The sequence below is a fragment of the Alosa alosa genome, chromosome 9 (assembly GCF_017589495.1).
Source record: "Alosa alosa isolate M-15738 ecotype Scorff River chromosome 9, AALO_Geno_1.1, whole genome shotgun sequence".
Taxonomy (NCBI): domain Eukaryota; kingdom Metazoa; phylum Chordata; class Actinopteri; order Clupeiformes; family Clupeidae; genus Alosa; species Alosa alosa.
In genome coordinates this window covers 16831411-16857457 of record NC_063197.1, presented here as the reverse complement: position 1 = coordinate 16857457, position 26047 = coordinate 16831411, and the positions used below count along the sequence as shown (strand labels likewise).

The window sequence follows — 26047 nt, the reverse complement described above, 5'->3', positions numbered from 1 at the left end:
ATGTTACTTAGGACACAGACACATTTATGTAGTATACATAAATCCATAAGGACGAAGACAAAAACAGAGACATACAAACCCACGATAGTCCTAATTTTATTGATGATGACACTGTGTCCACATTATGTGTGTGTGTGTGTGTGTGTGTGTGTTACTCCTACATGATTTATTAGCAGAAAACCTCAGTGAATTAATTCTGAAGTTACTCCCAATGCTTCTCAGTATCTTCAGCAACACTAGATGTTACTTAGGACACAGACACATTTATGTAGTATACATAAATCCATAAGGACGAAGACAAAAACAGAGACATACAAACCCACGATAGTCCTAATTTTATTGATGATGACACTGTGTCCACATTATGTGTTAAGATTTCCACAGCAACCTTGGAACGCACACTCACATTGGTATACATTATGTATATGGGGAGATAAGAATGCTTTATTTGTACTGGGCAAACACATAATAGACTGGAAGGACAAATCCAGCCTTAGAACATACAAGCTAAAAAGCATAGCCTAATCCACAAACAAAGGAAGACAAATCCTCAGGCTTTGTGGGTGCTATGATTTAATGTATGTACTCTCCTCCCACACGTATATATGTTCAGCAACCTTGAATGAATCACTATTGTTGATTAGAATAAGTAATTCTAGATGGTCAACCTCATCTGACTGCAGTTGACAAAAAGCTTTTATTAGTCACAGCAAACATTTTCCACATTGATTGTGTGGCCAGTGGCCCTACCAAAAAACACTGTTCTTGATCAACCAGTGAAAGAATGAACAGACATAAAAACATAAAACAAACACATAAAACAGACATAAAAACATACACATTAGAAAACAATATAATTAATAGCAATCTCTGCCACTCATAGTAACTAAAAAATCAATTCCTGTGTAAAATGCCTGTAGTCATCCATCAGTCTTGATAGACTATGAAGTTGCACTCTGGATGGGGATTGTGCTGCAGCGTGGAGTGTGGCTTGACAGGCCAGTGCGGAAGTGACTATCCCTCTGACACTGCACAGACGTGGTTGGATGCTAGTCTATCTGTCTGGCTTTGGGGCTTCCTCCCATGTCTTCTACTCATTAAAAATATATAATTTCTATCCAAGATTTGCTGAGAATTATAGTTAGCCTGAATGAGAAGTAGTATCATATCTCAGTTCTTCACATACGGTGATATTTTATATTAAAACCTGAAAATGAATGGGAATAATAAACAGTGGCCAACTACACATACAAAGAACCAGTAAGGAGGACACTGTGAGATCTGTGAGGTTTCCTATGTGAAATTGTGAAAAGCAGAAACACATTGCATGTGTTACACTCAAGTGTGCACATCTTTAGGCCTAAAATGGAGCAACAGCAAACATGTGACCTAACCTCTTCAAAACTAGCAAAAACAGCTTTTGCTGCCATAAAATGCAATACAATGGAGTTGGTTTAAAGCAGGGGCCTCAAATTCAAATGAGCTGGGGGCCACTTCTGCCAACGTCATCTGATTGGAGGGCCGGCTATTTCTGAAAATGCAATGTTCTTTTTTTCAAATACCACACAAAACAGAAAGTGCAAGTGTTTTTATCTAGTTTTAGACACCTGTGCTAGCAACCTTAGCTTATAATATAAATAAAATAATGATAAAATAAATATTAATACAAATTATAAAACAAAATAAAAAGCATAAAAACGGGTATGTGTGTGTTTCACACCAAATAAAAATATTTTCCTCTCATAACTTTTCTAAACTTGGCAAACTAGGCGTCAGGGTGAAGAAAGCAACACCACTGGATTTTTATATCAAAATTTCAAAAGGCCATGGCTTGAAAGTGGTCAGAGATAAAGTCCTACTGTAAATGTAAAAATCTTTGAGTATAAACAAAAGTTTATGAAGGGGCTAAATGTATCCATCACTGGATGGCAAGCACCTCAAATTATGCACCTTTCAGTAAATACTGGATGAAGATGTTTGAGCAGGTTTACTTTCCTTTTTTTCATATTACCCACATAACAAATTAACAGGGAAACACCTAATACCAACACCTAAGATGTATATGGTTTAGTGATGTATTACTAAACCACAAGGCCTACAATAAAGTATTCTGGTCAAATCAGTTCCTATCGCGGGTAATCCGAGTACCCAGAAGTTCGCATAGTTCGTTTACTAGCCCTGCTGTCTGTACCACGTCCATTACGGACACTTTCATCACGATTACCACTGCAACCTCCAAGCTATGTTGGGCAGAGGGTCGAAATAAGCATGGTATGGTTAGTGGACACCGTCGTATACACGCAAAGACGCACCTCCATTCACAGACGCACTGTGACTATCACTGTCAATAGACGATCGATCATAATCTCCAAAAGGATATTCTCCTTCAGAATCAGAATAGGTGAATAACATAGCCTACCTAAGACTTCATCACACGTGAACGTTTTTCAACATTAGGTGTAGGCCTATTTCTGCTTCAATTTGTGCAAAACTATGGCCTGCATCGCTTCCGCGTCATTACAAATGCACGTCTTTGTGTTTCTCGCGTGTAATACAAGTATTTCCTGAAAACTTTGCGCAGCGATTTTGGGTTTGAATCATGCTCTGGATGTCTAGCACATAGTAGAGCAGAGTAGGCTACAAATGAGATTTGTCACCGTACTTGGATCTATCGTCTATTTTAATCAGTATCGTTGTTTGTCGCAATTAAAAATAGCCTCAAGGGCCGAATTACATTATTATTTTGACATACGTCGCGGGCCGGATTTGGCCCGCGGGCCGGGTGTTTGAGACCCCTTCTTTTGTTGTCAGACAGGTGGGATAGGCAGGCAGGTGACAATCAATTTTAAGCCACAACTTTAAGCCTAACCACATTATCACCTAGGTGTGAGTGCACCGGTCCCTGTAAATCCAACAATTGTCACCTGCCTGCCTATCCCACCTGTCTGACAACAAAAGAAGAGTCTACACGTAAAAGCTTTGGAGGGAAAAAAACATTTTATTTAAAGGAGGGACATTTCCAAGCACAGAAAAGTCCAGACAAGACTGATTAATTTCAAATGATATGATCAAATTAATGTTATTTATTTATTTATTTATTTATTCATCATAATAAATAGCTATAAGAGTATAGCTATTTATGATGATGACTATGGATATCTTCGCTGTATAGAGCATTAAAGCTATCCAATGAAGTTTCTGTTTCTTTTTTTGCTACTCCCCCTATAGTTATATTTTATTTTACACAACTGTCTAAATACCACTCATCATTCATTTGCACCCTTACCCCTGGACACAGAACATGTCAAAGATACTCTCCAAAGACCCATGTCTACTGATATTAAATTATTATAATATTTCACATTTTCATAAAAATAGTAGGCTATTGTAGTATTGCTGTTAAATTCATGATTCTTTGGGACAAGGGAGAGTTAAGTTGCAAGGCTGGTTCTCTAGATGGATAGGCTAGGGCTAGGAAGGCGTGCCATTCTCCCTATAAGTTAGTTTACCATCAAAATAACTTTGAAGTTGTGTTATTAAGGTAAAAAAACTTGCATAAGATGGCTTTAACAAAAAAAACATCTACACCTAGTATAACCTCTGCAGTTGAATGTTCAAATGAAAACAGCATCCCACCAAGGATGGGAGAGGATAGTGCATTATATCACTGCAGTTTCAACATTCAATCGTCAATGTATACCTCTAGTAACTTAAGAAACGAGAGGCAAGAACCCATTACTTTGTATATACATTTAATTTTAGATAAATATAATTTTAATTTTGAATAGAAAAAACAAAACAAATATTCACATTTGTCAAAAAACACCCTTCCAGTCTTACCACCCTGTCATTTATAATATGATATATTGTCAATACATTATTTTGATTTATCACCCGGAGAGAAGAAATACTCTTTTCTGATTGGCTGGCGGGGTGGCTTTTAATTCTAAATAACGGGACACCTATGAAGTAGATCTGGTAAAAAAAAGTTTAATCGCCGTTCCATATCAGCTTATGAATGGTAATTATAACAACCATAGTAGGATGACGGTTGAGCCTGGAGGCAGGCTTCGCAACAATGGAATCAACTGTAAACAAGCTAACTGTCCATGGTATCCCTATTATAGGGCCTATGAAAGTTGTACAACAAGCTGAACTAGTGGGCTTCTTTTTAAACGGAACTGCATGTTTCCTTTGCGTGTTATAAAGGCATGGCTTTACAGTGGCAACCGGGTGATAAGTGGGATTACAGCCTTTGAGGTGTGTCCAGTCCATTAATGGACTCAGGCGGAGGCGCGTAGGGGATTTCTTTGTCCCTCCTACATGAAGGGCATGAAAGAAGAGGCCTCATCAAGTTTGCATATCCACCACACTACCTGTGCCAGACACTAAATATCTGATCCCTCAATTGCCAAGAGAATAGCAGAGAGAAAATGGATGACTAATTGTTAACCTGAGCTTCCTTTTAACATAACAAACACAAAACAAACATCATTGTGCTCCCAGAGAGATAGAAACAGAGATAAAATAAATTCAATGTGGGTTTTTGCTAAAGATTGGAGACCTGCGAACCGTCACATTTCAAATTGGGTTCATTTATCCTGTTCCACATGAGGTATATTTGGTATGGCAGGAATCTATGGACCAGAAGAATCTCCCGGTAGTAGCAGGGATGGTAGGAGTCCACCTTGGACGAGGGCACAGGGAGCCCTGCCGTTCTGACCCCAAAATGAGACACAGGCTCCAGTCCGGCCTTCTCCAGACACATGCCCATGTAGACGTCGTCGATGGGCAGCAGGGTGATGGAGTGAGACATCTTGTATATAATGCGCCCCGTAGAGCCGGAGAGAAGGAAGCCCCCCCCTCCACAGTACGGCGGGTAGGAATTGGACTCCTGCACCTGCACGGGCACATAGTACTTGCTCCACTTCTCGCGGATGGGGCCCACCCAGCGGATCAGGTGGCCCACGTACAGGTGCTTGCTGCCGTCGTTGCCATCTGGCAGGCCACTCAGATAGTCCACCATGTTGTCGGTGTTGGCGAAGATGTCGTCGTCACCGTTGAGGAGGAAGCGGACGCTGGGGCAGCGGTGCTCCATCCACTCCAGGAAGAGCATCTGCTTGAGTGTCAGGTTGAAGAAGGTGTCGGCAAAGTCCCACTGGATCACATCACCGTACTCGCGGCTCTCCAGCCGCAGCACTTTATTGAGCCGCTGCTGCTCGAAACCTGTGTCTGACACACCCGAGATGAAGACGCGGCGGATCCATTTGCCGTGGTGCTGCCGCTCTTGTGCCCATGTCTTGCGCAGTACCTCCCGCCGGTCGTAGTTGGGCGGCGAACTCTTGATGACCAGCAGCAGGAACACGTCGGACGAGGCCTCCGGCCCACCGCACTTGTCTGGGGCGTCCAGCAACATGGGAAAGTGGCGGCAGTGGCGGTAGAACAGGAAGTCCTGAATGTGGTGTGGCAGCGTGTCAAAGTCCGAAACGTTGACCATGGAGTGATTACGCTCGCAGTATGGCTGCGGTGGGACCTCAGTCGGGGCAGGGTTCTGGGCGTCATCATCAGGGGAATGAATCATGTCTGCCTTCAGTACACTAGGGAGCTGTCTCTGGGAGATGCCTGTACTGAGGTCATAGGAGGAGTTGTCCCTGTTCAAAATTACGACCAGGCAAAGGGTGGTAACCACTAAAGTCGCAGCACCAATGTTGCGCAAAGATATCCTCATTGCTCTGTAAAAAAGAAAATAAACAAGTTAAGTCAAACACTTGTTATGCCAAGCCTCTCTCTCTCTCTCTCTCTAAGTAAGTGAAAGGGGGGCTTCTCTAGGTAACATACAGCTTAGATAATAAATGAATGTTTCTACATACTGCACTCCCTCATCTAGTGTCACACATGTGGGCAGCCGTGGCCCACTGGTTAGCACTCTGGACTTATAACCAGAGGGTTGCCGGTTCGAGCCCCGACCAGTGGGCCGCGGCTAAAGTGCCCTTGAGCAAGGCACCTAACCCCTCACTGCTCCCCGAGCGCCGCCGTTGTAGCAGCATTGTTTTAGCCTGAAACAATGATCAGAACTGGTATGAGCAATGAGTCCAGACTATCATCCAGACATCCAGCCCAAGGGTACAGTTACACCTCATCAGGCTACTGTGAGTTGACATGCATGGCGAGCATATACTCAAAAGGTCTGCAGGATATACTATCAGTCTTTAATGGTAAACTCTAGGGTTCCAATGTATTTCCACTTAAGATTATTTGTTACTGGTACAAACAATTCAGAGAATGATGAATGGCCCTTATAAAAAAGGGGCAAAGCAGCAGGCTTTACATATATAAATAAGTTTTGATGTTTAAAAAGTGAGACAACTCTCTGACTCTCAAGTCAGAAACCATGCCCATGCTCGTAATGGCTCACTGCTCTGGGAATGGAGTACATTCCCACATTTGGGCATTATTAAAGATAACTTGGCCTTTACATCACTGCTAAATCACTATTGCTAATGTATCAGGTAGATCCAAATGGCTTTAACAAAAATTACAAGGGCCAAAGCGTCAGTGCCATTCTAGCGCACAAACAAGATCATAACTAGGCCTTTACGAAAAAATCATATCATAAAAAAGTACAAATCATAAGCAAGGTTACACCAAACAGCAGCTCCAACCAAGGCAAACAAAGATGTCAACAAAGCACTTACACTTAAATCTGTAAAGGAAGTTCTTGGCATAATCATCTACAGCCTACTAACTTAAAATTTCATCATCTACATTCTAGAACATGACATACTAGAGAGAGAAAGAGAGAGAGACTATGACACATTGGGTGCAACAACTCAATTTATTATTTCTTGTGTACCCTAAAATAGCATTAGCCATAAGGCTATGTATTCATATAAAACATATATTTCAAATATGTTTTGTGTATGGGCCCATACACAACAAAAATATATTTGAAATATATTTTCACAATATATTTTTTAAATATTTTTTGACACTTAAAAATATATTTCAATATTGTTTTTCTGTATGTCTAGGTCTACCACTACATCTACTTCATGTAGACTAGTAACAGGATGCCAAGTAGTGTGGGCAAACTGGTACGGCAACATGCCACAGAGAAGTCAGTAAAAAAGGCTAAAGAGGTAACATAGGCCTACTGTATATATATATTGTGTGATATTTCAAATATATTTTTGTTGTGTATAAGAAATGACCGCTGCATTATAGCTGGTTATAAATCCATAGTAGGCCTAACACATATATTATCATCTAATGGTGTTAGACCTTTGTATCAACTTATGTTCTATTGGATATAACCAGTTTTTAACTTCCATTTGCCAAATAAAACACTCAAATTGTTATGAAAATGATCAACATTTGTTTTGTGTATTCAGATGCCCTGTGCTAACAAAGTCACTGAGCCTCGTAGTAGTCAGAATAAGTTAACAATATTTTTGAGAGAAAATAATTGTCAATCGGTTTTGACCGCGAACACAACAGGAGGGTTAAGGTGTGGTGATAAATGTCTATATTATGTAGTCTATGATTGTGCTCAACACACGCTTTAGTATCACATTAGTTTGAGACAGTAGAGGCGCTGGATTGGATCAGAAAAGTGACGAATGGAAAGTTATTCCATTTCTCTACCCTTATACCAGATGGAGTAATGTCTGGCTGCAGCTGGAGGGCACACGAATACAGCTGTGCGCTGGCCAACATCAAACTTTAAAGAAAAGGAGTGAATTTAGACATATGTCTAAACCTTAAACCGGCAAACGACCAAGCAATTAATTAAATTGGCCAAAGTCTAGCCTACATCCCCAAGCGTGTCGGTGACTCATCAAGGCACAGGAAATATTAGGGGTCCTCATATGTGCTCTATTTCCTCATTACATTTCCTTATTGAAGAGTTCAGATGCAAAACCCTCTAAATCCGTCTGACCACATTTCTTTTAAATGAGCATTTAAAATCCGGTTCCTATAGGTTTTTGCATAGAAATCGACATTTCAGACCAGGAAGAGTGTTATTTGGTGTGTTTTGAAGTTAAATTATTTGATTAACGTATACTATGTGAGGAGAGCATTCACTCACCATCTTTATCTCATTTTTGACGTAGGTGGCATTTAGAGGCTTTTGCATCTGAACCCTTTTCTTTATTACATGTATTGTCTTTACAACTCTACAGCAGTTACGATTAGGCTACGGCTTGTAGGTTATTTTTCTGTCAACTAATTCAGAAACTATTTTTTTTTTTTCAGAAATGACTTTTATATGACTTGGATATTTTGTTTGCGCTTTCATTTAGGCCCTATGTGAATCTATTTGAATAAAAACATTTTATTTAAATCATGCAGGCCAACAATTCGAGATCAATCACAGGTCCGATTATCTAAGCAAAGCCAACAGGCACTGGAAACCTCTTATTTCCTGTAAAAATAGTCTATGCCTCTTCGCTTGCACTTCACTAACGATTAAGATTAACACACAACAATAGTATATCTTATCCTATCCAGTAGCCTACTTTTCTGAGGGGTTTTTTCTCCGACGGATTTGTCTTATGGAAACTGTTTACATAATGCATTGATGTGACTAATCTATGTAGGGTATCATATGCACTGCCACTGACTGACAAACAGTTAACCGAATATGACTTAAGTAAAAATATCAATTCATTCGTTAAAAACAGACGACAACTATCTTAATGTCTGATTGATTTCCGACATGTCAGAGACTGATTACCTGTTTTGTCGACGGTAAGACCACCTCCAAGCAGTTCCGCCAGAAATAATTCCCTGTTTAAAATAATCCGTTGTCCATTAAATCTGTGTTTAAAAAAATGACTTGGTTTGATCCTTCATATAGGCTACCCGCGTCCAACCATCATCTTTAGTACCATCCCTGTAGCCTAATCCCGGTTGCCAACGAAGTTGTCATATTCGTGGTCGCCAACCCCAATCCCCAAGTGCGCGTTGTTACGCAGTGCAACGCCTACAGGCGCACTCCTACACGCTCAGGGGCGGGAGCCATTGCGTGCTATGTCTATGTCTAGCCTCGTCGTGAAGCTCGGGTGACATTCTGAACACTTCCACTTTCCCTGAATTGCAGACGATGCCGCATAAGTATGTACACAGGGTAGAGTAGGCTATTTAGTTTATCACAGAGGCGATGTTGTAGGCTAGGCCAAACAAGTTCTAATTTAGCCTGGTTAACCAGACTGCCTCAACAAACATGCAACATTAAGGAAAGATTCACTGAAGGTAAACGTTCGGCTAACGTTCTCTTATAATGTTGTGTAGTGTGAAGACAACAAAACTCAGGGCTGAAAATAGGATTGGGGCGATGGACGATGACGGTTGATCGATACCGGGAAGCAAAAGTGTCTAAATTAACCCATGAGTCGCGAGTCTCTAGTATTATTAACTCGGATCAGTTGAGTCCTACTACAATTCAATCTAAAACGATAAACAGCGCCACACACAAACCTCTTGCAACATTAGCTAGCCTCCTAGCCCTAGCCATCGTAGCTGCCAAAAATGTAACAATTTCGTAGGCAACCACAACTCCACAAATCAACTCAAGCGACTGACTGAGTGAGCAGGCAGTCCGAGATAACTCCAGTAGGGGTTAAGTCATTGAGAGACCTCAGACCCATAGGGAGGGAAAGTGAAAACCAGCGCCCCAAGTGGTTGCGTTCCTATCGAAGAGCAGCTCCAATGTTAAGTCCCATAGACCTATTTTTTTTTAAAAAAAATATTGTGAAGCCAAGTCAGCGATGTTATCCACCAAAAATATTTTTCAGTGTCTATACAGTAATAATATTCTAACTGTGAAAATGTCAGACCCTATTTTGCCTTATTTAACCCTTAGAACCCTAAGCTGTTTTTAGGGCATTTTCACTACCTTTATTCATAAGGATTTATTCTGGTCATTGTAAGTGCCACACACACATATTATATATTGTTTTTTTCAGCAGAGTCTAGGCTATCCGGATAATTTCATGTATTAGTACTAGCATTGATTTTGTTTTGATTTTTAAAGAATTAAAATATTAAAATCATATTATAAAAATTCTTATATTTTGACCTATATCTCACCACAGCAAGCTCATAGCTCTACATGCATTTCATGTGTGTGTAGGGCAGGCTGTCCTGAAATGGGCAATATAATTGCCATGTTGGAGGGATACTCTGGGGCTGAGCCATTTACAGAAATATATGGTGTGTGATTTACAGAAATAAATGCCATTTTTTATTTAGCGATGAAAAATGACCATTCTGCGCTCCATATCTGTGACACGAACTGATCTGACCTGACTTGACCCAAGTTTGCCTGTTAGCATGTGTGACTATGGTGTATGCACTCGTGATGATTCTCAACTTTTTACTGCATTGCCATGAACAAAGTAAAGGCAAAAAAAGGTGTTTCTTTGTTGAACAAATTGGGATGCAATGTGAGCCTTGAATTGGATGCCATGCAGGAATTTGCTAGGATCTCAAAACCGGATTATGAACATGTTTTGCCATAGAGAAACACAAGATAGCGTTGGATTATAAACATGCTTTGCCACAAAAACGTGGGGTAAGTCCAGCTATATGAAGTTATTATTTTGCTGTCACTTCGTCTGTTTTATAACCCAGAAGGATGTATTTGGTATCACATGATAGCTCTGTGTCTCCTCTTTCATCTAACATACATTGGCATATATATCCCGATCACGGGTCCGGCGAAAGTAATTACTCCAAGAGTAATGGGTGTGCAGCGTTGGTTTTGTGTACATGACGTTAATATTTTGCAGTCACTTCGTCTGTTTTTATAAGCCAGAAAGATCGATATCCATGGTACCAATGGATAGCCCTGTTTCTCCTCTTTCATCTGATATGCTTGCCATATCTATGCGATCCGCGGGTTCAAGAGTAATTCAAACGAGAGTAATGGGTGCTTGTGGGTGAATGCAGAGAAGTATAGACTTTAAATATGATGCAATTTTATTTAATTTCCTTATTTTTTTTAATTTTCATACTTGATCCTACAGGCAAGTGCGTAGTCTCTTTGGAAAGCCCCACTTCTTCTCTGTCATAAAATAAAGGTTTTATCTCGTTGTGATGAACAGTCGCGGAGCAATGTAACAGAGAAGAAAGGGTGGGTTTTTTGACGCACTTTGCGTCAATCGGGTTCTAAGGGTTAAGAACATCGAAATTGCTCCTTTTGTTTCATAAACGAACTACAAAAGAAGTCACGTGACTTTACCCTTCAACGTTACTCACGGTAGCATGGTTTGTTAATTAGCCTGGTTAGCATTGACACTTAACACTTTGAGCTAGCTCTTCATGTGAGTAGAAGCACAACACCAGTTATCCTGACATTAGGGTTATCACCACGCGGTTTACATCACGTTCCGTTATTACAAAAATATGTTAAGGCAGTTAAGCAAATTGAGTATTGATCAGTTAGAGATTAAGCGCCCAAACATGTGACGTCACATGCAGCTGTAGTTCCTTATCACCATGTTACGACAAAAACTCAAAACAATTCAACTGATCCTAAAAATAAGGTAAGACCACTTGAAGCAATAGAGGTGACCCCGTGCCTAACATATGGCAGGCATTAAATTAAGATCCCAATGTGCACCGAGATATATTTTTTCTAAAAAAAAAAACCATCCACTCCGCTAAACTCTAGGAATGGAACCACTAGATGGCGATGAGATTACTTTCCCTCCCTATTAGACCAGCCTCAGACGAGTCCAGGAAGTGACGTCAATCCGGAAATAAGTACATAATTTACTTTACTCTTTTACAGTTCATGGAAAAAATAGTCACATTAGGTAGAAGCTTTTTATTATTGTTCGTAATTCACATTTATTTATTAAATAATCGATCGTGACTGACTGTCCACGAGATCTGCCAGTCAGCTGGAAGGAGCTCGTGATTCACGCATAGGGACTCACGGCAGATACTGCGCGAAATTTTGGTTTATGGCTATCGTTTAGGTGTCCTTCCTATTCATTAACATGAACATGATGACTGACTAAATAAATGACTATGATGTTTAATAAACCATTGTAGGCATACAAGTTATCATTATATCACATCACATAGCCTAGTTTTCTGTAGGCTAGGCTACTGTGTGATAGCCTGGGTGTTCCCATGTTGCCTTGCGCGCGATTTGGAGCCAGGCAGCCTGGAGACCATGGAGCAAATTTTCGCCTGAGATAGGGAACCAATCACAGAACAGGGGGGAAAGCAAGACGATGATGAGCTATGCACAGACGCATTTGATAGACATCCGTGGCACCCAATAAACGGATCTGGGCATTTTTTTCAAATACGAGAAAATGAACATTTGGTTCCCAGACCACGTCTCATTGAGAAGTGGTGGCGCTAGTGTGTGACATGCTTTAGGCTACAGGATATAAATCAACAATAGGCTATCAACACGTTTGCAGTATCACCAGAGAGGGTTAAAGCGGAGCGAGAGGCGCAAACGTTCGACAATTTCCGCGTTCGATTATTGCAAGTGGGAGGGGGGGGAAATCCCCCTTTATGCAGACCAGAGTAAACCCTCGCTGCACTAATGTCAATGGAGACTTGTGGAATTTTACCAATACATTGGTCATTATGTCTTTCTGGATTTGTTGAGGGTTTTTTGGAAATTTTTCATAATCTGTAAGTGTCTGGGATCATTTCAAGCCTAAAAGTGTAATTTTTTAGTGTTAGGATTTGTAATAAAATAACTTAATATCAAACCATGCTGCTGCCAGTTACTGTCCGGTTGTTAGCATGCTAGCTAGCCTCTTAGCTAAGGTAACATTTTAAACGGAGAAGTGTAATTTCTTTGAAATGACAACTAGCTGAATAACATTACTGACATTAGTTGAAGTGGATAGTTTATACTCAAGCGAATTTGCAACAGTATATTAAGTTTAAGCGAAGTCCTTCAACTACTAGTCACTTGTTAGCGCATAGCTGTATTGCCATCCACTTGTATAGCTTTTTAAGCTAGCGTTAGCTAGCAAGCTAGCTCGGTTCACATGACTAATTAAATTATTCATATCATGTCCTAAAGAATGATTCATTGGTATCATATATGATTATAGACAATAATAATGTGAACACAATTATGTTTATCTGTTTTTATTGCTTGTTAAGAGAGAAAGTTTATTTAGTGACGTAAGGTGACACTCCCACTTATGCAGACCGGAACTGTCCCGTTGTGCTCCCATAGTAACGAATTACTTTGCTCTATCTTGCTAGTAATCAAGGATCTTTGGTATCACTGTTGCAGAAATCACATACAAGAAGGCATCCTCTTGATTGTTTGTACATTTTTGCACATTCCAACATAAGGAAGCAGCATGAGGAAACTTGTCGTTTTTCTGCCTTATTTTCTAACTAATTTTACGAGTCTGCAGTATCACTGAGTACAGCTGTTACAAGAGGGTCTGGCGTCCCTTTATTATGATGCACTTCCTGCGACGCGGTCATTCGTCTCTAAATGACTTAACTCCCTCTCAATCAATAGGCGAGTTCGACTTGCGGCAGATCTGTGCAGATCTGACTTGATGTGATGCATGCTGGGTTGAACACAATGCATACTGGGATGGACGCAATGCTTGCTGGTTAGAAATTCTGTCCGACTTCTGTCAGCCGGGGAGGGACTTAACACCGTGACACCATGTCACATGGCCTTAAAATATCGCGTGAGTCTTAGCCTGCAGACAGATCTTGCAGTTGTCTTCCACGAGCTGCACAAGCTGAAACACGCCCTCATGACGTCAGTTCAAAGACGTGATAGGGCCATTTGGGAGGAATGTCCTCATGACAATTATGACGAGAGGCTTTTGCTGCTTCCTTATGTTGGAATATGCGAAAATAAACAGAAATCGAAGGGATACCTTCTTATACGTGATTTCTGCAACAATGGTAGGCTAGCCTACTTTCTGCAACAATGGTAGGCTAGCCTACTGAAATAGTTATTTTTTGCTGTTGGCTAAATAGATAGACACACATATAGGGGAAACACTTGATATTGAATTTATGTGCTACAATGCAGGCCTGTTAACTGTATATATAAGTATAAGTATATATACTCTTTTGATCCTGTGAGGGAAATTTGGTCTCTGCATTTATCCCAATCCGTGAATTAGTGAAACACACACAGCACACAGTGTACACAGTGAGGTGAAGCACACACTAATCCCGGCGCAGTGAGCTGCCTGCATCAACAGCGGCGCTCGGGGAGCTGTGAGTGGTTAGGTGCCTTGCTCAAGGGCACTTCAGCCGTGCCTACTGGTCGGGGTTCGAACCGGCAACCCTCCGGTTACAGGTCCGAAGTGCTAACCAGTAGGCTACAACTGCCCACTGGTTAGCAACTATGTATGACAACAGTGGTTTATTTAAAATACATCATAAGAATTTATATCGTCAGTCATCATGCTCATTTTAATGAGTAAGAATGAAAGTTCTGCTGTGTTTATTGCAAACAAAATTCCGCGATATCTCCCGCGAGTCACGTCATGCCTGTCCGGGATGAGCTGCCCTCTGTTGTAGCTCCTCCCGGCTAGCCTCTGAAGATCACGTTTACGTAGAAAGCCAGACCAAGTCAGACTCAGCCGAAGTCGAACAAGCCTATTGAGATTCCCTCTATGTCACTACAAGCGACACACCTCCCAACGTCAATCCTCGGGGATACCACTTGACACCACACTATGTTTTTGTGCACACAATTTAATTTCTTCGAGCTCACGTTTTAATTATTCGTGGGTGCGTTTTAGTAGATCGAGATCTCGAATATACTATAACGTGCTCATGTTTACATGTGTCAAGACAATATTGAGTGCACGTTTTACAAATTGTGGCCACGTTTAAGTAGATCGTGCACAATGTTCTATAACCATGTTCACAAATTGTGCTCTCGTTTTAATAAATCGTGCCCTCGATTCAGTAAATCATGCGCTCGTTTTAGTAAATAGTGCACTCGTTTAATAAATTGTGCCCTCGTTTTACTATGCTTAAAATGAGAGCTCAATTTAGTAAAATGAGCTCACACTAAAACGAGAGCACAATATAGTAAATTGTGCACACGATTTAGTAAACCGAAAGACAATTTAGTAAAACGAGCGTCATGATTTTAGTAAAACGAAAGTACAATATAGTTAAACGAGGGCACAAATGTAGTAAAAACGAGGGGCACATTCTCTCAACATGCAAAACATTTTGCGATGACCCCTCTAGGGCTCCGTAGTTCTGTACTTAACTTATACACATATTCTAACATTATACTGCAGCTAACAGTTAAACATGCCAGTGCACCAATTGCGAATATTAAGAATGACTGACAACAATTAGGCTACAGGAAACAGAATTTTTATATTGGATGTCATCACTTTATAATATATCATATATCAGAATATTCTATTACTGTTAAGCCCACTATGAATATTAAAATACACACAACCATGTTTCCTGTATCATACAGCTTTTCTACTGGGAGGTTTACAACTTATTCTGAGTCAATTTACCCAAGTTTGTCACTAAACCACATAGGCCTACTTGGAATACCCCTCAGATGTCTGAATGGCACTGATCTCACTTAAATGTTTATGGAACCTTTCTGTGGACTGTGAATAATGCTGTTGATGGAACTTTGCTGTCAACTGTGAACTATATTTAACTCATTAAACTTGTATCAAACTAGTTTTGTCTATGCTGTCAAACATGGATTATGTTCCCAGTTTTGATATCGGACGTCAGGTCACTTTATCATATATCAGAATATTCTATCACTGTTAAACCCACTATGAATATTAAAATACGCTTAAATCGTTATTGTCCTGTATCATAGCTACATGTATGACCTTTGCAGCAAAAAAAAACGTGTGAGAATCTGTTCGGTATTCAGTGAGATATGATTAATTAACTGCGCTGACAGCTCATCTCACCGGCCAAACAGATTACACTGAGTGGAGTGGATGACCGGTCCAAGATGGCGGCTCCAAATCTCGTCAGCGTTAGTAAGGAGTAGCGGTCGATGCAGCGTCTATGTATATTATGTCTATGGAAGCGACTACTAGTGACTCACAACGCGAAACTACGCGAAACAACGCGAAGGCTAACTGTTAAAAACACTGTGCTTGAATTCAGGCGTGGGCCGACATTTGAAAGTATGTCCTTGCTTTAAGCCCTGTAATAGCCTAACCTATGTGTGGTGCTACCAACTGTATGATAGGCCTATAGATTTCCTAGTGCCTCTGGTATCCTATGACATGTTATTTCACAGAATGTTGCAGTAATTTAGGCTACATACTTGGAAAAGGCATAGACAGTGTTGGATAAATCCTTTTTATCAACTAGTTCTAGCCTATTATACAGGGGAGACACTGATTCATAAAATTATAGATTAGATTAGATTCAACTTTATTGTCACTGTAAAGAGTACAAGTACAAAGCCAACGAAATGCAGTTTGCGTCTATAACCAGAAGTGCAAAAAAGCAGAAAAGTGCAATATGATATGCAAAGTATAGACAGGTGGTGCATAGGCAGGGCAAGAAATGTAGTGCCGTGTAGACAGTAGTATGCAGTTGGTTTACAGAAGGTGGTTTAGAGTAATATATATTAGATATAAATATGTGCAGTGTATTAGCAGTTACTTTATAAGAGCAGAATAAATATGGCTATGTGATATGAACAATGTATGAACAACATGTACAGATATGTGCAATGTAGTAGCAGTAACAATATAATAGTGGTAAGAATAATATAGATATATGCAGTGTATTAATGAGTTATTAATTGTGTTAATGAATCTATTATGAGTATGAAGAGCAGTAGAATAAGGCTATGTATAAGTGTAATTACATTTGTAAATAAATAGAAAACTATGGGTGGGGGGCTCCTTGATGTCCGCCTCCTTGTTGTCCCTGTCAAGGTTGCCAAGTCGTGGACACCTCAACAGGCACAGGCAAGGAGGATTAGTTGATTGGTTGTCACCGGGATCCAGAGTTAGAGTCCAGTAAAGTGACAGCCATAGGAAAGAAGCTTCCTCTGAACCTGCTGGTTCGGTTGTGGAGAGACCTGTAACGCCCCCAGGAGGGTAGTGGGGAGAACAGTCTGTGGTTGGGGTGAGAAAACAGTCTTTGATGATGTTTTCACCACCCTCTGCAGTGCTTTTCGGTCGTGGCCAGAGCAGTTGCTGTACCAAACTGTGACACAGTTGGCGAGGATGCTCTCGATGGTGCAGCAGTAGTTCACCAGGATCTAGGGAGACAGGTGGACCTTCTTTAGTCTCCTCAGAAAGAAAAGAAAAATCTGACTACATTCATCCTATATGGGGTCTGAAAAGAAAAATCTGACTACATTCATCCTATATGGGGTCTGGGGAACACTGTGTGGGCAGTTGATTTTCCAAGCCGGTCTTTTGAATAATATTCAAACAAAGGTTAATCGGAACAATAAATACCGTTATTAAAATAAGTCAAAGTCTTCCTAAATTAAGTCAAAAGGATCTTTCGAGAAAGCGCTAGGTACTGTAAGTGTCTTCATACTAAAAACAATCCTAAATACAGTAGATTGTTTGATCTTAATATAAGATTAATAACACTTGGTTAGATTTTATTTTTTGCAGTGCACGCAGAAGAAGGTAGCGTAATTTCCCACAGGCTGTCATGTAACCATCAGCTTTCACACACCAATCCTTGCGCAAGCAAAGTCCATGTTGAAAGACAGCTGATGCAACTAAGAGACCAAAAAATGATTGTCCTCAGGCAGTAACAAGGAGTGCAGGATAAACTATACATCTTACTGATATTAAAAGGGATAAGGATTAGAATATATGAACAATATTGCAAGGATATTAAGACAACTGTTACTTTGTAATGCTGTGTAAAGCTGACAATGTACTGTACCTACTGTACATTTAGGTATTGTGAAAATGCATAGATATAAAGACACTTATTAGGGAAGCAAAATATCATGAGACATTATAGCATACTTTGAGAGAATATGCCTCATTCAAACTAACAGGGTAAGGTTTTCAGGTCTTCTGGATGGGCTAAGCGTTCTGGTTTTTATTCAGAGCTTCTTGTATCATCACATCTTTATTAAGATGAGGTTGGTTGGACACAGGTGAATATTCTTGTGAAGTTTGATGATGAAAGTCATGATGAATAATATTGAAAGTAGGCCAGTGTGCTAGGGTATATCTTTTCAATTCTTGTGGTTCTCTTGTGGTAGCCTTTTTCCACCAACAGAGAACCGGTTTAATCCGTTCAGAACATTTCGAGCTAAAAAAAAGCATGGCACTTTGGTTCGGAGCTTGGACCAGAAAAAAGTTGTTTTTTCTGTGAACCGGAGTGGGCGTGTCATTCTACTGTTCAGAGAGGAGAAGACTAAGTTTACTAAGGGTTTCCTGTTTGTGTTCTCCTTTTCACTCCTATAGAAGATCTTTGCTTTGAACTGTCTGTTATTATTAGATACCCTGCTTCAAGGCTTGTGCCACAGTGAAAGAACAGAGAGACAGAATGAAGGCAGACAGGAAAAAAAATAGAAGATAGAAGGTAAAGATGAAGACACGGCAGGAGAGGAGAGAAAGAAACGGTAGGAAAGAAGGGTAAAAGAGTGGTATTGTGACAAAGGAAAAAACACACAGTGGACAGAAAAGAAGCCAATCCAAACTCAGCTGGGGCCACCGCTCACGTCTGGCTCGGGTTGGAAGCATATGTCGAGCCGACAGCGCAACCGAGCTTTCAGCTGCAGGCCGCGCTGCACACTCGCCTGTGTGTACTCTTGCGCCTTCAGCTTGGCATAGTAGTCCGAGAACTTGTTGAAGAGGACTGAGATCGGCATGCCGTTGAGGATGATGCCGAAGGAGATGCAGGCGAATGCCACCAGCCGGCCCAGTACTGACACGGGCACCACGTCGCCATAACCCACGGTGGAGATGCTGACCTGTGATTAGGCACAAAACCACCGGTCTGAACCATCACTCAGATAAATAGAGTAAATTGATAACTAAAAAGCTGTGGGCATCATTTTTTCAAACACCTGCTACCAGGGTTGCCAACCGTTCCGTAAAATACAGAATCATCCCATATTTGAAAGGAAAAAGATGTGTTCTGTATTGAACTGATAAGGAACGCATTTTGTTCCGTATTATTGAGAATCAACTCAGTGCAAATCCATGACAGATCAGTATAATAAGTTAGACTATGAACGAAGCATGCACGAAGCAAGCATTTGTATGAGATAAACCTTGCTGCTATCTTTTATCCCTCTCGGTTTTTGTGTCATCACTATCCCAAGAGAGAATGCACTTTTCGTTTGAGCCACTGTGACTCACGTAGGCCTATATTGCAACCCTATATAACGCTGATAGTGGTGTGAGACGACATGTCTTGCTCAGAGTTTTACAGTGCATCTGTGCAGGATAAACAACTAGGCTAGCCTACTTGCTGCTGAGACAGAAAAAAGAGATAATATAAGGCTTCACCAAATTCAGTGCTGTGCTTCTGGAGCTGTTTGTGATGTTCACAAGATATTGTTCTGTAATATATGCCAGTTCAGTTGTATACATTTCAGAGTTGTTTGGTTTGAGTATAGGATACAAACAGTTATGTCTTTATTAAGTGTTATTGCATCAAAATGATTCTTGTTTTGCACCAGATAGGCTAGTAGGCTACATTAATTCAATACAATGTATATTATGCGCTCATTTTAGTGCGTTCGTTTGACACAATTTAGTAAGCGGGCCCACAACTTTGCAAAATGATGCATTATTTAGTAAAAAAATATATATAGCCTATCTTCCAATACACACACACACAGGGGCGCTGCTAGAAAATGTGGGCCCTATAACAGAAATAATTCTGGGTCCCCTGAAATGCAAGGGGGTCCAGGCGCAATTAATAAGACTTAAAATATACTACATTAATTGATTATAGCATTCAACAATTGTTTTCCTAACACAATTTTCAACACATTGATTTCCTAACAGATTTTTTACACACATTGGGAGTTTGATTTTCACATAGACAACATCAATACAGTAGCTCCGGAGCAACTAGTCTAGCAGCTTTGCATAATGTAAAGGTGACACCTGTTAAACTCACCTCAGCATGACATTTACTGAAGGTGAAAAAATTTATATAAACCCAAAGCTGAAAACCCATTACAGGATGGGACATGAAACTACCTGTAAGAGCTACGTGACTTCATGCACAGACTATGTGACAGTATGCACAAAATGAAAGCAGGTGTACCACAGCCTTCCTATATTTGTGTGTGTGTGTGTGTGAGAGAGAGAGAGAGACTGTATATCTTGTCACTAGTCCTCTAACTCCTCTAACTTACAACTACGTGACTACATACAGAGACTGTGACTGCATGCACAAATTCAAATAAAAGTAGACATAGAACCACAGCCTTCCTATTTGTGTGGAAATAAGTACATTATATATAATCCTCACCACATTTACATTTAATCATTTTGCAGATGTTTTCATCAAAAGCGACTTACAAGGGCCATTCTCATCAGAGCAAATCAGTACGGTGGCTGACGAATGCAAACAACCTGCGATTTATGACAGCACATGCAAATAGACAAAACGCTAGACAAAACACAAGCAACTTAAAAATATATCTCCATCAATTTGACAACAAAAAGTGCATAGCCTACCTATCCTCCTGCAGACAAACTAAACCATTTTGCTCTTTAGCAAGGGGTAAGTCACCTTAGACAGTCTTCACTATTTTTATATACAAAATTCAGTCAGTCAATCAACCAAGTTATGCAGCAAATACACTTTACAATTACAAATTAACTTTACATTTCGTCTTACATTCATTATGGCATTCAATTTGGAAATTAAAATAGATATTCCAGACTTTTCAAGGGCCCTCTTTCCACTTGGGCCCTAGTAATCAGTCCCACTTTCCCCCCCAGTCCAACACCCCTGCACACACACACAGCCTATATCAATACCCCCCTCTACTAACTGAAGTCGTTAAGCCGGTGTACTGACTGAAGTGTAACCCCCCCCCCATTCCTTATTTTCATATCAGAAAGTTGGCAACCCTAGGAGAGCATCTCTTGCGAAATGGTATGGCACTAGCCGGTACGGGAATTGATGGAATTAGCAGGTGGAGACCATCTCTTGCGAAATGGTATGACACTAGCCGGTACGGGAATTGCTGGAATTAGCAGGTGGAGACCATCTCTTGCGAAATGGTCAGAATGAGACTGGGGATAAAATTCCACATCGGATTGGAATAGTAGGCTACTGGAATTACACAAGATCAACAGTCTTCGGAATCTTCTGTCTGCATTGTCGGACTGCATTGTCCTCTGGATGCTTGGTTCCAGAGTGCTAATTGGCTAACAGGATTCGGAGGTGGATTTTTCCACGACACAGGCTAGGTGGATACCAGGCTCATAATTCACTTTTAATTGCAAACAGAAAATGTCTAGATGTCATGTCATGACATGCTTCCATTTCCAAAGCAATGAAGGCTGTTTAAACCAACTTAATATTATGCATATCATTGTTAATATTATGCTATAAATGTGGCACAAACAATACTAGAGTTTGTTTAAATCAGCCATAGTCTATATTTGAATGGAGCTGGCAAAAAGGTCATTATGTAGACCAGTGGTCCCCAAACTTTTTCTTCCGAGGGCCAGCTCACTATGCCTGGCTCTAAGAGAGGGCCAGAGACTCGGAGTATATCAACCATAAATAGCTTAGTGCTGTGAACAACAGCAGTCTACCTTAGTTGAATATTCCATTACATTTAATCATAGGCTACTGCAATTTAATACCATTGCTAGCTGTGTTTATGTTGCCACCATGCCATATCAGTGTAAAATGTAGCTCAAATGAAATAATACTAATAAAAAGACTCTGTTTCTTTGCATACATAGCTCAAGTTGTGAACAAGCAATATCCTACAAATAATTTAAAGTTATCAAACTATGACAGTTTTATGAAGTGCTGGCAAACACATCTGAAATGACCACCATTCTAACTTTCACTTACCTGATGAGAACTTTGAACGTGTGAATAAAAAATAGGAATAATTATCCCAGAAAGTCCCAGAAATATGACTTGAATAGAAGTTAGTTAGTTATTAACAAATAATTGATAAACGTTTAGAATACTTTGAGCACTGATGCAGTCAGCATAGGCCTCTTACATTGTTTGCAGGTAGGCCTACATATTTCATTCCGTTTTCGATGGCAAATGCGAAACAGCGCCAAAACAACCACCAGTGGGCAAAAGGAGTATTACATGTGTACTGTTAAGACTCACCATAGAGAATGAATGGGGAAATTACGGAGGTTATAGTTTGACGATGTCGTACTTCTATGCGGGCCAGATGCTATATACCACGGACATGTTTTGGGGGGCCACCCAAAATTAGTTGGCGGGCCGTATTCGGCCCACGGGCCGTAGTTTGGGGACCACTGATGTAGACTCAATGCCCTTAAAGTTACAGTGCACCACAACCAGGGTTGGGTAGTAATGGATTACATGTAATCTAGATTACGTAATCAGATTGCAAAAATCAAGTAACTATAATCAGCCCAGATTACAATAAAAAAAATGTGTAATCAGATTACAGTTACATTGTTGGGGATTACCTGATTACATTTTATCATGCAAACAATGCAACGTTTTTTATGATAGCCTAGCTATCTTTTAATTTGACAAGCTTCGGGCTTGCCGGTTCGATCCCCGACCAGTAGAAAAAATGTGGGCTCTCACATGCCCACATCCACGGCTGAAGTGCCCTTGAGTAAGGCACCTAACCCCTCACTGATCCCCGAGCGCCGCTGTAGCAGACAGCTCACTGCTCCGGGTTAGTGTGTGCTTCACCTCACTGTGTGCTCATTGTGTGCTTCATCTCACTGTGTGTTCACTAATTCACGGATTGGGAGACCAAATTTCCCTCACAGGATCAAAAGAGTATCTATACTTACTTACTAACTTATTTACTATTGGGGCAGGTCTTGTTTTAGTGTTACCGTTTACTTTGAGAAAGTCACCAGGTCCCCTGTAATATAAGAAGGGAATTAACAAGATCAGTTAATTCACACAGGAATGTTTTACTTAGAGCAAAGAGATTTCTTAGATGTAATGAAATAATAAAGAGAAAAATAGAATGAGAATTCTTTCATCAATTCAGTGGTGGTGTCTTTTACTTAAGGGACATATTTATTGAAGTAATCTAAAAGTAATCCTAAAGTAATCAGATTACGTTATATATTTTTGGTAATCCAACTGATTACGTTACTGATTACAAAAATTGGCATGAGAGGGAGAGTTGAGAGAAAGAGGGTAGGAGAGAGAGGGGAGGGGAGGGGGTTGTACGGCATGGCACATGAGAAGTCCATGACAGCACTATGCTATAGCAGCATAACTAAGGCATGGTGAGGGGTAGTCAACACCAGCGCAGGTATGGTCAGTGACCACCATCTCACGCGCGACTGAGGTGCCAGTCACATGAGGACTCAACAGGGTGGTCCATTCCAAAATTTCCACAAAGTTCCACACCGCACCATACCTAACTATGGGAGGCAGTAAAGAGGTATGTTTTAAGTCTGGACTTAAAAATAGGGAGGGTGTCTGCTAATCAAATTGAGGAGGGTAGATTATTCCAGAGGAGGGGTGCGCTATAGCTAAAAGCTCTGCCACCTACTGTCGTTTTTGAGATTCTTGGAATTACAAGAAGGCCAGTATTCTGTGATCGTAACGGTCTGGGTGGGTTATATGAGACTAGGAGATCTTTAATATATTCTGGTGCCTGGCCATTAATGGCTTTGTACGTTAGAAGTAATACTTTGAAGTCAATGCGACTTTTAACAGGCAGCCAATGTAGAGATGCCAGGATAGGGGAAATATGTTCATATTTTTTAGTTCTAGTGAGTGTGCGAGCAGCTGCATTTTGTATAAGCTGTAAGCTCTTTAGACAGGTGTTATTGCAGCCAGCATACAAAGCGTTGCAATAATCAATCCTTGAGGTTACAAAAGCATGGATTAATTTTTCAGCGTCTGGTAAGGATAAGGACTTCCTTATCTTTGAAATGTTCCTTATGTGATAGAATGAAGTTTTGGTAATCTGTTTTATGTGATTACTTAGTGATAGGTCTTGTTCAATTGTAACTCCTAAATTTTTAACACTTGTGGATAAGGATAGTCGAAGATCAGTAAATGTAGCCTGTGATGAGGATAGGATGTCCCTCATCTTTTTAGGACCTACAACCATGACTTCTGTTTTATCGGAGTTCAAAAGCAGGAAATTATTTGTCATCCATGTCTTTATATCTCTTATACATGTGTCAAGTTTGGCTAACAGAGTTAATTCGTCAGGTTTTACGGAGAGGTATAGTTGTGTATCGTCTGCATAAGAATGAAATTTAATGGCATGTTTCCTAATTTCAGAGCCTAGGGGAAGCATATAGAGAGAAAATAACAGGGGCCCTAGTACTGAGCCTTGAGGCACCCCATATTTTACTATAGTCTGGATAGACGGTTTATTGTGGACTTGTACAAATTGTCTGCGGTTAGAAAGGTATGATCTAAACCAAGCGAGTGCTGAGTCTTCTTTAATGCCTATCAAATGTTCAAGCCTGTGAAGTAGTATGTCATGGTTTATGGTGTCGAAGGCAGCACTGAGGTCCAGGAGGACTAAAATTGATATATGTCCATTATTGGCAGCAATGAGGAGGTCATTAAAAACTTTAACTAAGGCTGATTCAGTACTGTGGTAAGCTCTGAAACCAGACTGATATAATTCTTCGATTTTATTCATATGTAAAAAGGCACTATTTACTATTTACACTACTGCCAGTGTGGCGTGGTACATGATAATTAAGATGAGAGGGAGGTGTAGACTCATTTAATGGAAGGTATTCGTCTGGTTTAAGCCAGGTTTCAGTAAGGTACATAACATCTATATGATTGTCTGTAATAATTTCATTAACCAAGGCAGTTTTATTTGACAGTGATCGGATGTTGAGTAAAGCAAGTGCAAGTTGCGTCTGTGGAGGAATTTGCTTAGCCGAAGAAGTTTTTATCGTAATAAGATTGCTACGAATAATTCCCCTCGTGGGTCGAATAAGAGTTGACAGTCTTGGTACAGACACCCTCTCTAATTGGCTATGTATGCCCTATATATCCTGTATATCTGGGTGGCTGTTAGGACGGCAGAGATCTGTATAAGACAATATCTCTGCTGCCTGGACCTCTGGTTCGTCAGGAACTAGCCTCGGTTAAGTGACGGTCTATGTTCCTTGAAAGGAGATAAGCACCCCTCGGATTGGGATGGATACCGTCTCTTTTCAATAGTCCAGGTTTCCCCCAGAATGAGCTAAAGTTATGAAGCCCACATTGTTATTGGCACACCACTTTGACAGCCATCGGTTGAGGTCTGAAATTCTGCTGAGCATTTCATCACCTCTTCTAATAGGTATGGGTCCAGAGAAAGTTACAGAGTCAGACATCTGTTGCGCGAACCTGCACACGGAGATAAAGTTTTGTATGGTGATCTCTGATTGACGCAATCGGACATCATTAGTGCCGGTGTGGATGACTATTTTCGAGTATTTAAGATTAGCTTTAGCCAGCACTTTCAAATTTGATTCGATGTTATTTGCTCTGGCCCCAGATATCGATTTTACTATAACCGATGGAGTCGCTAGCCTCACGTTTCGAATAGTAGAAGCGCCAATGACCAGAGTAGCAGGTTTCTCAGGGCTAGCTAGGGGGGAGAATCTATTAGAAACGTGAGTAGGTTGGTGGTTAGCAGTGGGCTTCATTCGCTATCCCCTTGCTGCGAGGGGGCTGTCATGGTTGTGCTAACTGTGCTGGCAACTGATGCATCCACACAATTTATCGGGGGTTCTGCCACTAGCTGTTTGCTAATCTGATCCAGCGTGCGGATGCGATTCTCTAGTTCATCTATCCTCGCCTCCAAGCTAGCTATTAGTTATTACAAGTAGCATGTCCACTAAAGGAGGCTGAAGAGTTAGCTAGCATGTGACACGCCGGGCAA

At 40.6% G+C, this 26047-nt stretch overlaps 1 protein-coding gene across 1 annotated transcript; it reads right to left on the bottom strand.

Annotated features, from left to right (window-relative positions):
* Positions 1–4017: 4017 nt before the first annotated feature.
* Positions 4018–8946, bottom strand: LOC125301237 (N-acetyllactosaminide beta-1,3-N-acetylglucosaminyltransferase 3-like). Its single transcript, XM_048253655.1, has 2 exons — positions 8738–8946; positions 4018–5732 (listed from the first exon to the last, which is right to left on the bottom strand). Exon 2 carries the CDS (start codon positions 5726–5728, stop codon positions 4550–4552), a length of 1179 nt encoding a protein of 392 aa, XP_048109612.1. The 5' UTR covers positions 5729–5732; positions 8738–8946; the 3' UTR covers positions 4018–4549.
* Positions 8947–26047: the final 17101 nt, after the last annotated feature.

Coding starts and splice junctions, on each gene's coding strand:
- LOC125301237 (XM_048253655.1), bottom strand. CDS start 5,728: ATGAGGATATCTTTGCGCAACATTGGTGCTGCGACTTTAGTGGTTACC.